The 15530-nt window shown below is 34.1% G+C and overlaps 1 protein-coding gene across 2 annotated transcripts in view; it reads left to right on the plus strand.

Annotated features, from left to right (window-relative positions):
* The first annotated feature begins 532 nt into the window (after nt 1–532).
* LOC106823392 (complement factor H-related protein 2-like) overlaps nt 533–15530 on the plus strand; it is a 72626-nt gene continuing 57628 nt past the window's right edge. The window contains exons 1-3 of one of the 2 annotated variants that reach the window (XM_014829030.3): nt 533–705; nt 3062–3256; nt 4055–4231. In XM_014829030.3, the coding sequence (XP_014684516.1) occupies nt 534–705; nt 3062–3256; nt 4055–4231 (544 nt within the window). In that variant the 5' untranslated portion in view covers nt 533. The remainder of the gene's footprint in view (nt 706–3061; nt 3257–4054; nt 4232–15530) is intronic. The other variant, XM_070501436.1, reaches the window with a different exon arrangement.

Below are 15530 nucleotides of genomic sequence, written 5' to 3' on the forward strand. Positions count from 1 at the left end.
TACATTAAGTAATTGTGTTGTAAAAGATGACAAATATAATTTGTACGTATACTAAGTATTATATATATGTCTATCTAAAGAAAATAAAGAATAAATGCAATTAATGTCAGTGGAAGGACAAGTGATGATGCTTTCGTTATATTCCTACAACAAAAGGGAAATTATCATATGCATCTAAATCTATTCCATCCTAAAAGAAAAGGTGCCTCACAGCACATTAGTTAAAAAATATTTCAATGCCAAGACTATGCTGAAACTCTCGTACTCTATAGTGACGTGGACTCAAAGTTATTCACATATAATTCACCTGGTTGAGAAAGAACCTCACTTGTTTTGGAGAGGTTTTGAATTTAAAAATGGATGTTTTATATCACTTTTGAGCCAGTCTATTACTATTCCTAAAGGAAGTTGTATAAGTACATGTCAGACAATGAATTCAAATAATTATTGTGAAACCACTACCAGGAATTAAGAAATTTTGCAAGACTCTTTGAACTTTGATATTTACTAAGTGACCTCAATTAACTTCCTTCATGGTACTGCTCTTAAATTCAGAATCACTCTTGATGACGGCTAACAAAACAGTTTTAAAACCTGAACAGCAAAAATGGAATATTTGTATTAACATGTCATTGGGAACATCTAACATGCTGTTACTAATCAATGTCATTCTCATCTTCTGGGTTTCCTGTGCTCACGGACAAGGTAAGTTGAAAACAGATCAGAACTCTCAACTTCCCTCTTAAATGTAACTTCACGTTGTATCTACTTTCATGTGTCTTTTCTTTTTAAAGAATCAACTACTAGGAATAATCTGTATTGTGACTTCATAATAGAGAATAACTTTATAGAAAAATTATCTCATTTACATCTACAGGGAAAATAAAATAAAGCAAATTTTGTTTTCTTTGTTTCCTGAGTGCCCCAGAGAAGGAACTCTCAATATTTATGGAGATATGTGAATATGCTCACACAACTTTAGGAAGCATGTCACCAGAAAATCTGGAATCTGGCTTCAAAATCCTTGGGAGTTTTTATTTTTAATATGAGGAAATCTTTGGGAATGATGGGCATCTTCATAATCTTGCATATAGCGATACTTTTGTGGATTCATATGTGAAAACATGAAATCAGTCATTTCAAATATATGAGATTTACTATATCTCATTTATACCTTAATAAAGCTGTTAAAAGTCATTTACATCACGATCAATTTACTGTTTCAACAAAATTAGCAGCAGGTACAAAGGAACATATATTTCAACAAGTGGAATGACAATAAATCTTAATTTACATTTCTGAGGTCTCTGGTAAATGTTTAGTAAATAAATAAATTGTTTTCAGAGCATTAACTCTAGCATATTGTTCACTGATTTGTTTTCACCTTTATAATAGATTTTATATATTAATAATCTCTGAATGAGTTCCTTGTATCTTAGAAAATTATATTTTATAACTGTAGATTCTTTATCTTCAAATTAAAAAGTAACTACATTTTTGTGTGTATTATTTCTAATAGCTTTTTTGGCATTTAAAAAACCTCTAAGATTTTATTGACAATTACTTTTCTTCTCTTTCCTTAATATCTTTATAAATTCTTCATTATGATACCTTTATAGAGTCTCATTTCTTTTAAAATCAAATACTCTCATTTCCAATTTACTGTAAAAAAAATCCTCTAATGTCCCTTAATCTCCTTCATTGCACTGTTTATGCATATAATATGCATCACTATGCTTTATTCCTTCACTACAAGAAGAATTCATTTTAATAGTTTGCTGCATGCTGGGTTTTGTATGCTATTTACATCTATATTTGGGCAATTTCTTTCTCTAGCAGCAACAACGACAACAATTCAGCAAAGCTTCCTTGTCCAGTTTAAAATTATTCTCTTTCTGTGAACTCTTTCTAAAAATAGGCTTTGAGCTGAATGCCTTGTAAACTTAGGTTTCACTAATGTTTCTCAAAGGAGAAAGGAACCCACTTAGTGGAAGAATGCTTTTGTGTAGATAGAAGTGTCTTTGTGTATTTAGTGGGCATGAGTTCAATTGTTTCTCTCCAAAATTCATATGGTGAGTTCCTAACTCCCTAGATCTCAGAATGTGACTGCATATGGAAATAGGGTCTTTAAATTCAGTTAAAATGAGATCATGGGGGGTGGCCATTATCCAATACAACTGGTGTCTGTATAAGAGGAAGAAATTGGGACACACACACATAGAGGAAAGACCATGGAGAGACACTGGGAGAAAGTACCCATCTAGAAGTCACAGAGAGAGGCTACAAATGAAACCAACCCTGTCGACGCTTTAATCTCAGACTTTTAGCCTCTAGAATGGTGAGAAAATAAATTTCTGTTGCTTAAGCCTCCCAGTCTGTAGTGCTTTGTTATGGTAGCCGTAACAAATGAATACAATGTACTTAGACATTTTTAAAGGGACAGTAATAATCAAAAATTATTTTCCTATTTTTCACTTGACTATATATACCTACCTACATCCATACTTTTAGAAGACATTCATCAGAATTCAGTAATTATATCTTGGTTGTATTTTTGTTGCTGATTTTTGTCCTTTCTGAATATTTTATGCTCAAATTTTCTTCACTGATTCACTAAAAATGTTTTATGTAGTCATATATACATGCATATTCCCTTGACTGGGAGAAGAGTGATGAAAGGGCTAGGATACCCAGGGGATTTCCACAGAAGACACAGGAAGAAGAGGCACAGGAAGTGAATGGAGAACTATAAACAGTCTTAGCAACCAAGCAAAAGCAAATTACTTAGATCTGGGAGGTACAGTGAATAGATCCCATTTTAATCTCTTCCTCAGTGTTTATACTTTTCTGTGTGTTTTTAATCTTGGAAATACTTCTATAAAACTTAAACATCATGAGCTCCTCAAATACTCTGTATTCTTAGTTATACATTGTCCCAGTTCTCAAATCACTAACACAAGTGGAAAGATTAAGCTAAGTAGAATAATAAATTCATCAATGTGATTATTAAAATAAAGTAGAATTATTCATTAATGTAGCATACTATTTTTTTTTTCTTAAGGAAGAACTTGTGATTTTCCAGAAATAAAACATGGAAACATATATGATGAAAACAGATATAAACAAAGCTTCCCAGTTGCTGTGGGAAAATATTTCTACTATTCCTGTCATTATAGCTTTGTGTCTCGTTCACAATCACTCTGGACTGCAATAATGTGTACAGAGGAAGGATGGTCACCAGCACCAAAGTGTCTCAGTGAGTAAATACCCTGATCACTATCTGGATAAAATATTCAGTGGATTCAGTGCTTGGAGGTGGGGGGGTGGTGCTTGAAGGGAATCACAGAATCTGGACAGTCATTGCAGCAGATATTGGGTGAGCCAGAAAAGTGAAGATATGTCATTTCTCTTTTGTAAGAAACTGTTTGTGGAAATCAAATCAAAAAATTGAGGTAAAAACTTTTGTGGAATGTCTGAATCCTCGCATTTCAAATACGAATGGGCAACAATTTTAACTGCTAATATTTGATTTAAACACACTTGTTTGGTAATTATATGAACACATTTTCGGAAGAAAGTTTATTTTTAATGTGTAATTTCTGATTCAAAATGTGCTATTCCTTTGAATATTCAAGAAGTGTTTCTACTATTTTACTCACTTTTGTGGTTTTTATTAATCATCTCTTTGTTCTTTAAAATTATATCTGTCTTACCTGCTCAATGAGTACAGAGAAAAGGCAGAAAAGTGAAGACAGAATCATGAAAGAGAAAAGCAAAAGAGAGGTGAATGTCATCTCCTCCTCCTCTAGAAAGCGATTTAGAGAAGCAAATGAGAAATAAAAACAGTAACTTTTCTGATATCTAAAAGAACTTTAAAATGTGAAATGTTTAATATATGCAAGTACTAATTGACGACATTACATATTAATTTTTTTAACATTCATGAACTAATTTTTAAGAAACTAATTTTTGTGCTTGATTTCTCTTTTGAAGTTTGCAAAATGTGGTACTCTTGCATTTCAAGATTTACATTAGTCATCTTTTGGGTTTTTAGGACAGTGCTTTTTCCCTTGGGTGGAAAATGGTCATTCTGCATCTTCAGGACAAACACACCGGGAAGGTGACACTGTACAAATTGTCTGTGATAAGGGCTACAGCCTCCCAAATAACCAGAGCAACATTACATGTATAGAAAGTGGCTGGTCCATCCATCCTAAATGCAGTCCTATCCGTAAGTAAGACATCATCCTCTGGGATCCAGTATTTTTTTTTTTAAGAAATAACCATATTAAACATATGCAATATTGTTTCTATTGTCATCTTTTTGGTCTTAGGATTACAATTGTGTCTATGTAAATATTCAAATCTCTGGATAATCACTGGAAGACCATTTTGTGTACTTACATAAATTAAATGTAGGCAATATTAGAAAAAACTAATCAAGACCACAGTGAAAAATTTCAAAAGGCATTTACATGTTTAAGTAACACAAATTTACTGTTTATAGTGAAATTATGCAAAATCAGTTGATACAACATGAGGATAAAATTAAATTTTACGTAGAGTGAGTTAAAATATCACACTTGTAAAATTCTGTGGCTAGCAAGCATTTATCTTTTTTGGTAAACGTTACGTTTAGATGATCTAGAGCCTAGCACAAAAGTATTGATAATTTCCACATTGTTAGAACTTTGTACTTCTGTAATTCAGGTTTCCAGTGTATAACTTATGATGTGGAATTCCCTTTCATAAGAAACTATACAAAATTAGGAATATATTGGAGCTGAAGTTGAGTTGGAGTTTTCTTACATTTTTATACGGAAACCAAAGAGTTGCTGAATTTGAATACAGGAGCATGAGAATAAGATTCTTAAAGTACAGTCAAAGCCTTGAAGAGAATAGTCTGTTCTTGCCCTCTATATCTTCCCACCCAAGCAGGAAAATTGGTTATTGTTAATTCATCTAATCAATATTTATTGTGCACCTTTTATATCCATGCGCTACTACAGATGATGGAGATCAATGCTCTACAATCATCAGTGTCTTTGTCATTGACTCTTAATGTCAAGTGAAAGACTTATGGTAAAAAAGAAGAAAATACAAAATTAAAGATTATGAATCATGAACCTTATTAAAGACGGTATTAAGGTGACTGTGGGAGGGGTATATTTCATGTAAGATAGTTTTGGAAGCTTGCCCAACCTTAAGGTTGACATCTGGAAAGAAGTAGTCAGATAAATAGCCTTGTGGCATAAAAAGGCTTGGATCCTTTGAAGAGAAATAGGAACATCAGTGTGGCTAAGGATAAGGCGAAGTGTTGAATTATTTAATTTAGGAGTCATAGGCCATGATAAATATTTTGGATTTTAGTCCGTGTGCAATTGGAAACTTCTGGGAGGTTTTAAGCAGGGAACAACACAAAATTCATTTTAAACAAGATCACTATGGCTGTTCTTTGGAAAATGGATCAAAAGTGACCAAGAAGAGAAAGGAAGACCAGTTACCTGAACATTATCATATTCCAAATGTGATATGTTCTGGGGTACAAGGAAGTGAAGAAAAGAAGTATTTTTCTGGGGTTTCAGTTTATGTTATTTGCAATGAAGCAAAAAAGAGAATTGGATTGTCTGTACAGGCTGAATATTACTGATGTGAAGTATACTTTTAAATAAGCGGAAAGCAAAAGAAATCAAGAAGAATCTTAAAAAACTCCAGTTGAGCAAAAAATATTTATATTACTTACAATTATAGGAAGTATACAATATATACACTTTCGTGTCTGACATTTTTCACTCAGCGACATTTATAATAATTTAAAAATTGCACACACAATTGAACATATCCGTAGTTTTTTATTTTCTTCTGAATAGTATTCTCTTGCATTCACATTAATGTGTCACAATGTTTTACCTATTCTCCTGTTGATGGAAATTTGGTTGCTTTTTCATATTGTGAATAAGTCTGTTATACACAGTGTTTTTAAGTCTTTTAGTGAATGGCAGGGGATAGACATTTCCATTTCTCTTGTGTAAATATTTGAGGCAAAATTGCTGGATCTTAGACTAGAAGCATGCTTAACTATATAAGACATTACTACAAAGTTCTCCAAGTGGTTGTCATCATTATCGTGAGAGAGTCCTGGTTGTTCCACCTCCTCAGTAACATTTAGGTTGGTAAATCTGTGGGCTTTCAGCCATTTTATGGCTGTGAAACAGTATTTCACTTTCAATGTAGATTGTGTATCCTTGGTGACTAGTGATGCTGAGTACATTTTTGCGTGGTCATAGGCTATTTGTATATCTTCTTTTAAAACATCTGTTCAATACTTTGGCCCAATTTTGGCTACTATTTGCATAGAATGTTTTTTCATCCTTTATTTTCAGTCACTTTCAGTCTTTGTTTCCAAAGTGAATCTCTGATGATTAATGATGATGAGCATTGTTTCATTTAACTTGACAATTTGAATGTCTCCTTTGGAAAAATGTCTATTTAGATTCTTTACTTACTTTTTAATCAGATTATTTGTGTTTTCTCTTTTTTTCTACTGAGTTAGATGAGTTCCTTATATATTTTGGATATTAACCCTTTATCGGGTGGATGGTTTGCAAATATTTTCTCCCGTTTGGTAGGTTGCCTTTTCATTTTGTTGATTCTTTCTTTTGCTTTGCAAAAACATTTTAGTGTAATCTAGTTCCACTTGTTTATTTTTTCTTCTGTTGCTTATACTTTGGTGTCATATCCAAAATATCATTGCCAAGACTGATGTCAAGGAGTTTCTTCCCTATGTTTTCTTCCAGGAATTTTATAATTTCAAGTCTTACATTTAACTCTCTAACCCATTTTAAGTTGACTTTTGTGAGTACTGAAAGATACGGGTCCAATTTCATTCTTTTACATTTAATATCCGATTTTCTCAATACCATTTATTGAAGAGACTACCCTTTTCCCACTGAGTATCGTTGGTGCCCCTGTCAAATCTTAGTTGACTGTATCTTCCTGGGTTTATTTCTGGGCTCTCAATTCTGTTCCATTGGTCTATGTATCTGTTTTTATGCTATTAAGATATTGTTTTGATGATTAATCTTTGTAATCTATTTTGAAATCACAAAGTGTGATGCATCTTGCTTTGTTTTTTTTTTCCTCAGGATTGCCTTGACTATTTGAAGTCTTTTGTGGTTCCAAAATGTTATTGGAATTTTGGGGGATTGCATTGAATCTATAGATGGTTTTGGGTTGTATGGACATTTAAACAATATTCTTCTAATCCGTGAAGACGAAATATATTCCCATTTATTTATATTTTCTTTAATTTCTTTCATCGATGTCTTACAGTTTTCAGTGTATAGATCTTTTACTTCCTTTTTTAAAATTTATTCATAAGCATTTTATTGGTTTCCATGCTATTGTAAATGAGATTGTTTTATTTCTTTTTCAGATAGTTTATTGTTAGTGTATAGAAATGCACTGATTTTTGCATGTTGATTTGGTAACCTGCAACTGTATTATATTTGTTTATTAGTTCTAACAGTTTTTTGTAGAGTTTTTAGGCTATTCTATATAATGTCATCTCCAAACACAATTTAACTACTTCCTTTCTGATTTTCACCCCTTCATATCTTTTTCTTGACTGAATGTTCTGGGTAGCACTTCCAGTAGGCTGTTGAGTTGCCACAGTAAGAGTGGGCACCCTTGTCTTGTTTATGAACTTAGAGGAACGTTTTCAGTGTTTTACAACTGAGTATGATGTTAGCTGTAGACTTCTCATTTATGGCATGTATTTGTTTTAAATATGTTCTTTCTAACACAATTTGTTGAGAGTTTTTATCATGAAAAGATGTTGAATTTTGTCAAATGCTTTTTCTGCATCTACTGAGATGATCATATGATTTTCATTCTATTAATGTGGTATATCACTTATTGATTTGTTTATGTAGAACCATTGTCGCATCCCAGGGATAAATCCTGTCTGATTATGATGTCTGTTGATCTTTTCTGTTGTTTTTCTTGGCTCTATCATGAATCATCAAGGAAATGCAAATAAAAACCACCATGAAATATCACCTCATACCTTTTATATTGCTATTATCAATAACAAGTCTTGGCAAGAATGTGGAGAAAAGGGAAGCCCTGTGCACTGTTGGTGGGAAGGTATATTGGTACAGACACTATAGAAAATAGTATAGAGTTTCTTCAAAAAATTAAAAACATAACTACCAGCAATGATCCAGAAATTCCGTATCTTGGTATTTATCCAGAGGAAACAAAATCACTCTCTTAAAGATATATCAGTATCCCCACAACCGTAGCAGCAGTATTCGTAATTTTTAAGAGAGGAAGTTACTCATGTCCATTGACGGGTAAATGAATAAAGAAAATGTGATATAATGTTATTTGGAAATTAAAAAATGGAAATCCTAACATTTGAGACAACATGGGTAGACCTTGAGGCATTATGTGAACTAAGTTAGAGAAAGACAAATATTGTATGCTATCACCTATATGTGGAGTCTAAAAAACTGGATTCATAGAAACAGAGAGCAGAATGGTAGTTGCTAGGTGTTGGGGGTTGGGGGAAATGGGACAATGTTGGTCAAAGTGTACAAATTTTCAGTTATAAAATAAATCAATTCTGGGGATCTAACGTATAGCAAGGTGACTATATTTAACAATACCGTACTTCAGTCATACACTTCATAGTGATGTTTGGGTCAATAATGCACCCCATCTGTGAGTGTGGTCTCATAAGATTATAAGTGGCAATGAAAAATTCCTATTGCCTGCTGATGTTATAACCATTATAACATCATAGTGCAACACATTACTCACGTATTTGTGGTGCTGCTTGTGTAAATCAACTTACTGTGTTGCCATTCATATAAAAGTATAGCACACACAATTTTGTACAGTCCATAATATTTGATAATGATAATAAAGGACTATGTTACTGGTTTATTTATTTACTATACTATTTTTTTTCATTATTTTAGAGTACACTCTTTCTGCTTATAAAAAAAGTTTACTCTAAAACAGTATGCCATGTTGCACCACAGTAGCCTCATACATCTCGTGTTTACTGTGTCTCTTGATTGCATCATTTTCTCTTCTGCTTGATTTATCTCATGTTGTTTTCCTTGTTATGGCCCATGAGTGTACAAAATCCACTGATAATGTTGCTAGTTAGAGGCCATGTCAACGGCTAGACCTGGAAACGAAATTAAAAGTGACTAAGGACTATGAAGGTGGAAAATGATTGATAGTCATTTCTCACCAGTCAGGCATGTCCCATTTCACCATAGCTATAATCTTGAAGAACAGGAACAAAGTGATGTAAGCTGTTAAAGGATCTGCCTCATTGAAGGCAATGAGACTAACAAAACTTTAAGAAGGGCCTATATAAGATATGGAGAAACTTCTAGTGACTTGGATTGAAAACCAGACACAGAAGTGTACCCCTCTCAGCACCATGACAATCATAGAGCAAAATTTTGTTTGAAACGTTGCAAGAAAAGACTGGACCCAATGATAATGCTGAATTTGCTGCCAGCTTTCAGTGGTTTAAACGCTTCAAGAATTGTTACTCGTTATATAAAGTGAAAGTAAGTGGTGAGTCTGTGAGTGTTGATGTTAAGGCAGCTGAAGAACTTTTGGAAGCTCTACATAAGCTGACTGTGGAGGAAAATTACTTGCCAGAGCAAATATTCAATATGAATGAAACCTCCGTATTCTGTAAACAGATGCCTGCAAACTCTTTCATCCATAAGGAGGCCAAGTCAATGTCAGGTTTCAAGGTTTTTAAGAAGAGGATAACAGTCTTTCGTGGGGGCGATATTACAGACTACAAGTTGAATTCCCTTGTGGTCTGGCACAACGATCACCAGAGGACTTTCAAGCATATCAGTAAGCACACATTGCCAGTGTACCAGAGGAGCAATAAGAAGTCATGGATGATCCAGCTCCTCTTCCAAAATGCTCTCCTGAATTCTTATGCCTGTAAAATGAAGAGGTACTGTTTGAAGAATAATATGCCTTTTGAGATTTTGCTTATTGTTGATGATACTCCTGGACATCCTCATTGGTGATCTTCATTTTAATAGCAAAGCAGTGTTTCTTCCTCCAAACACTACCTTTTTGATCCAACCAATGGGTCAAGGAATCAGAGCAGCTTTTAAAGTCTACTATCTGAGGAAGACCTTTGTCCAGGCTATTGCCGAATCTGAGGAAGACACTGATGAAATTCTGGAAGGATTGCAACACCTATGACTGCATCAAGAACCTTGTCTGGGCTTGGGGTGGTGTCACCAAGGAGTGTATGAATGGCATCTGGAAGAAGACACTCAAGAGGTTCACCCATAACTTCAAAGGATTTGCCAAGGGTGAGGAGGTTACAAAAATCAACAAGGCTGTGGTTGAGATGGCAAACAACTTTAACCTGGGTGTGGATGAAGATGAGATTGAGGACCTCCTAGAGGTGGTTACTGAGGTATTGACTAATGAGGAGTTGTTGAAATTGGAACAGGAATGCATAGCTGAAGAAGAAGCAAGAGAAAAGGAAACTACAGGAGATAAAGAAGAAAAACCCGAAGAAAATTTACAGTAAAAGATTTAGCAGAAGCTTTTTCAGACTTCAACAAGCTCCTTAAAAAGTTTGAGAGGCTGGCCTGGTGGCCAAGTGGTTAGTTTGGCACACTCTGCTTTGACAGCCCGAGTTAGGTTCCCAGGCACAGATGTACACCACTTATTGACGGCCATGCTGTGGTAGAAACACACATATAAAATAGAAGAAATTGGCACAGATGTTACCTCAGGGTGAATCTTCCTCAGGAAAAGAAAAGTTTGAAAACGTGGACCCCACACTGAAAGGTTTTCATTAATAGAGGAGAATGTTCATGGTCCGCTATCTGCTTACAAGCAAATCTATGATGAGAAAAGAAACAAGCCAAGCAAACCTCCATGGACATATTTATGAAAGAGTGACACCTCCTCAAGACAGTGTCAGGCAGGTCCTTCAGGAGGTATTCCAGAAGAAGACATTGCTACCATAGGAGGTGACAACTCCATGGATGTTATTGCCCCTGAAGATCTTCCAGTGGGACAAGATATGGAGAAGGAAGAGAGTGATAGGGATGATCCTGATCCTGTGTAGGCGTAGGCTAATGTTTATGGTTCTATCCTAGTTTTTAACAATAAAGTTTAAAAAGTTAAAGATTTGAAAATAGAAAAAAGCCTATAGAATAAGGAGATAAAGAAAATATTTTTTGTAGGTGTGCAATGTATGAGTGTTATTACAAAGGAGTCAAAAAGTTAAAAAAATATTAGAAAGTTTTGAAGTAAAAAAGTTACAGTAAGCTAAGGTTAATTTATTATTGAAGAAAGAAAAGTATTTTTAAAAATAAATTTAGTGTAGACTAAGTGTAGAGTTTATAAAGTCTACAGTAGTGTACAGTAACGTCCTAGGTGTTTACATCCACCCATTAGTCACTCACTGACTCACCCACAGCAACCTCTAATCCTGCAAGCTCCATTCATGGTAAGTGTCCTATACAGGTGTACCAGTTTTTTATCTTTTATACCATATTTTTACTGTACCTTTTCTCTGTTTAGATATGTTTAGATACGCAAATACTTACCATTGTGCTACCATTGCCTACAGTATTTACTACAGTAACATGCTGCAGCTAAGTTTGTAGCCTAGGAGCAATAGGCTATACCAAATAGCCTAGGTGTGTAGTAGGCTATACCATCTGGGTTTGTGAACGTACACTCTGTGATGTTCACATAATGACAAAATCACCTTACAAAGCATTTTTCAGAAAGTATCCCCATAGTAAAGTGACACATGACTGTACAGTTAGAAAGAAAGGCATAGGAGTTGAGAGTGTATGCCAAAGGCTCTTCAGCCATACTGTATTTGTCTTTTTGTGACAAGCTTATTTCACTTAGCATGATATCCATGGCATTCCATGTTGTAGCAGGACATAACAGGATTTCCTTCCTTTTTAAGGCTAAATAATATTCCATGGTATCATATACCATATATTTTTTTAATCCATTCATCCATCAATAGGCAATATTGATGGATGTCATCAATATTAACATCAATACTTCCAACTCTTGGCTATTGTGAATACTATTGTAATGAACATGGATGTGCAAATATCTCTTTTAGACCTGGCTTACAATTCTTTTGGGTATAATACCCAAAAGTGGGATTGCTGGATCATATGGTATTCTATTTTTAATTTTTTGAGGCACCTCTACACTGTTTCAACTTCGGTTGCATGATTTTGCAATGGCTCCAAAAGAGCACAAGGGTCCAATTTCTCTACATCTTCACCAATACTTGTTGTTTTCTAGTTTTTTTGATAGTAGTCGTCATAATACATGAGATGATATTTCATTGTGGTTTTGATTTACATTTCTCTGATGGTTAATGATGTTTAGCATCTTTTCATATGCTTATTGGCAATTTGTGTATCATTAGTTGGAGAAATGTCTATTCAATTTCTTTGCCCATTTTTGAATCAGGTTATTTGGTGTTTTGTGTTGAATTGTAGGAATTCTTTATATATTCTGTATATTAACCCCTTATAAGATATATAGCTTGCAAATATTTTCTGCCATTCCATAGAGTGACTTTTCACTCAACTGATTGTTTCCTTTGCTGTGCACAACCATTTTAGTTTGATGCAGTCCCATTTGTTTAATTCTTGCTTTCGTTTCCTGTGCTTTTGGTGTCATATCCATGGAGTCATTTCCATGTCCAATGTTATTAAGGTTTTCCTCTCTGTTTTCTTCTAGGGATTTTATAGTTTTGGGTCTTACATTTAGGTCTTAATCTATTTTGAGTTAGTTTTTGTATATGGTGTAAGATGAGGATCAAAATTCATTCTTGTACATGTGGATATCCAGTTTTCTCAACACCATTTCTTGAAGAAACTATCCTTTTTCTATTGAGTGGTCTTGGCATCCTTGTCTAAAGTTCTTTCATCACATATGTGAGGCTTTCCTTTGGGGCTAACTACTCTATTCCATTGGCATATTTGTCTGTCTTTGTACCATTGCCACACTGTTTTGATTATTGGAGCCTTGTAATATGTTTTAAATCAAGAAGTGTTAGTCCTCCAACTTTGTCCTTTTTTTCTCTTTAATTGTTTTTTAAGTTTTGATTTCTTAGCACTAATTGCACTAATCAGCATTAACTGAACAACCTTAGCACTAGTTGACCTCTTCAGACTTACATTTAGCACCTTCTACTTTTTCCTCTTCACTCCATCTATGTGCATCTATTTTTCTTCCCAAATATGTCAGAATCTTCTCTACCTCATGATCTTGCAAGAGCTCAGAAAAATCTAAAACCTTACCTTTGAAGATAAAATGTACTTATTTGTCTTAATTTGTAAAACATTCCCTCATGAAAATTTTTGTATTCTCTAAACCTGGTAAAGATTTTTTCTTTTATGTAACAGCACAGTTGTGTCTTGAATTGTGTAAAGGATGGTAAATTTGTACATTGGAACACAACTCTGCCACTGCAAGAGTCAGATTGAGATAACACTCTCTGGCTGGGAAGGACGTGCACGATATATTTTTACATACAAAAGCATGTAGAGGACAATGAATATTATCCAATTTTTGTGAAAACAGAGGTGTATAGGATTGTAGAGATAGATTGTATATGCCTCAGAGAATATTAGCAAGGAATGTATTACTTAGATTTTGCCTTGGAAATTGTGTATTTTAAAAAGTTTTGCTAAGATATAATGTAACAAAAATATTTCTTTAGTATTTGTTATAAAAATAACAATAAAAAAGGTGTCTAGGGGCCGGTCCTGTGGCATAGTGGTTAAGTTCAGCACATTCCACTTTGGCAGCCCGGGTTTGGTACGTGGGTGCAGACCTACACCACTTATTGGTGGCCATGCTGTGGCAGTGACTCACATACAAAATAGAGGAAGACTGGCACAGATGTTAGCTCAGGATGAATCTTCCTCAGTAGGGAAAAAGATGTCTGCAACCCAACGTTGTTTTCTATTAAGGAGAGTTCAGTGCTTTTGCTCTAAGACAATTTTTTTAGTAGTACTTCTTTCTGGCATTATTCAGAAATATTTTATTTCTAACTGTGCCTTACAAAGCTCTGAGATTTTTCACCGAATGTGTTATGTGTGTTTTATCTTAGGGTGAAAAGTGGAAGTGTATATTTTGTGGATATATGCATGAAATTCTCTAATGAACGATTTGGGTTCTCAGGCACTGTTTATGTATTGTGGATAAATATATGGTGTTGTATTTATATTTATGGTTTAAATTTTGCCTATGTATTAATTTTCTCTCTCTACAAATCAAATTCCATTTTTTAAGATTCTACAGAAAAGTGCGGACCTCCTCCACCTATTAACAATGGAGATATTACTTCTTTCCTATTAAAAGAATATCCTACAGGATCCAGAGTAGAATATCAATGCCAGTCCTTTTATGAACTCCAGGGATCCAAAGATATTGCATGTATAAATGGACAGTGGTCAGAACGACCAAGATGTTCAAGCAAGTTCTTAGCATACTCCTATAGTAAATGCAGCCTAATAAGCAGGGTGTTTTTTACATTTACAGTAGAATTTTTATGTAGTAATGATCTAGACTTGTTTTTAACAGCCAGTTGTACCAATTAAGACCAGAACAATTAATTAAAAATTTTTAATGGATGAGAGAATAAATTTGTAAAATTCTGATTTGAACAAAATAGTTGGCTTATTTAATACATCAAAATCAATAATACATGAATATTAAATATTAATATGTGAATATGCTGATGTGCATTATAACTCATCAAAATTTGCATTGAGATGATCTCAAACATATTATCCATGGAACTACATTTTCCTCCTACTAACCAATTTCAAATTATATGTGATCATCTCCTTAAGACTTTTCAAATAGATAGTTTGCAACAAGTTAGTCTAGGCAGAGTATTCTGAACCAGTATGAATGTTTCTACTTAAAAACTTGGAAAGTACTTCTGGTACAATGCTAAGCTAATTGCCACTAGCAAGTCATTTCTCTGATAATATCTCTTACCTGCATCTTACCACAAAAACTTACAGGGATGGGACACAAGATGAAAGCCAGCCATTTTTGATAGCATCTCCATCACTTCACTCCCTCACCCATATCCCAATAAGTATATTCAGGAACTTTCCTTTCAGGAATGTCCTTCCAAATTCCCCATCCCCACATTTTGGAAATATGTGGTATTTGAAGGCAATTTTTAAAAAGTTTTCCCCTTAGGAAACATCAGGGAGTAACAGGAATATGTTTTAATGGGAAGGATAAGTGTAATGGGATAAAAGTGAAGAAATAGGAGTCAAAATAAAAATAGCAAAATAACAAAATATTAACAATGTTTGATGTCAACACCTACTAACCTTTGTGGTGGGAAATTAAGACTTCCATAAAGCCCTTCTGGTTCCAGTACAAACTTCTATGAATGACCACCTATTCTGCTAGACTTCCCAGAATGTTCAATCCCTCTCTAT

This window comes from Equus asinus, chromosome 30, assembly GCF_041296235.1.
Source record: "Equus asinus isolate D_3611 breed Donkey chromosome 30, EquAss-T2T_v2, whole genome shotgun sequence".
Taxonomy (NCBI): Eukaryota; Metazoa; Chordata; class Mammalia; order Perissodactyla; family Equidae; genus Equus; species Equus asinus.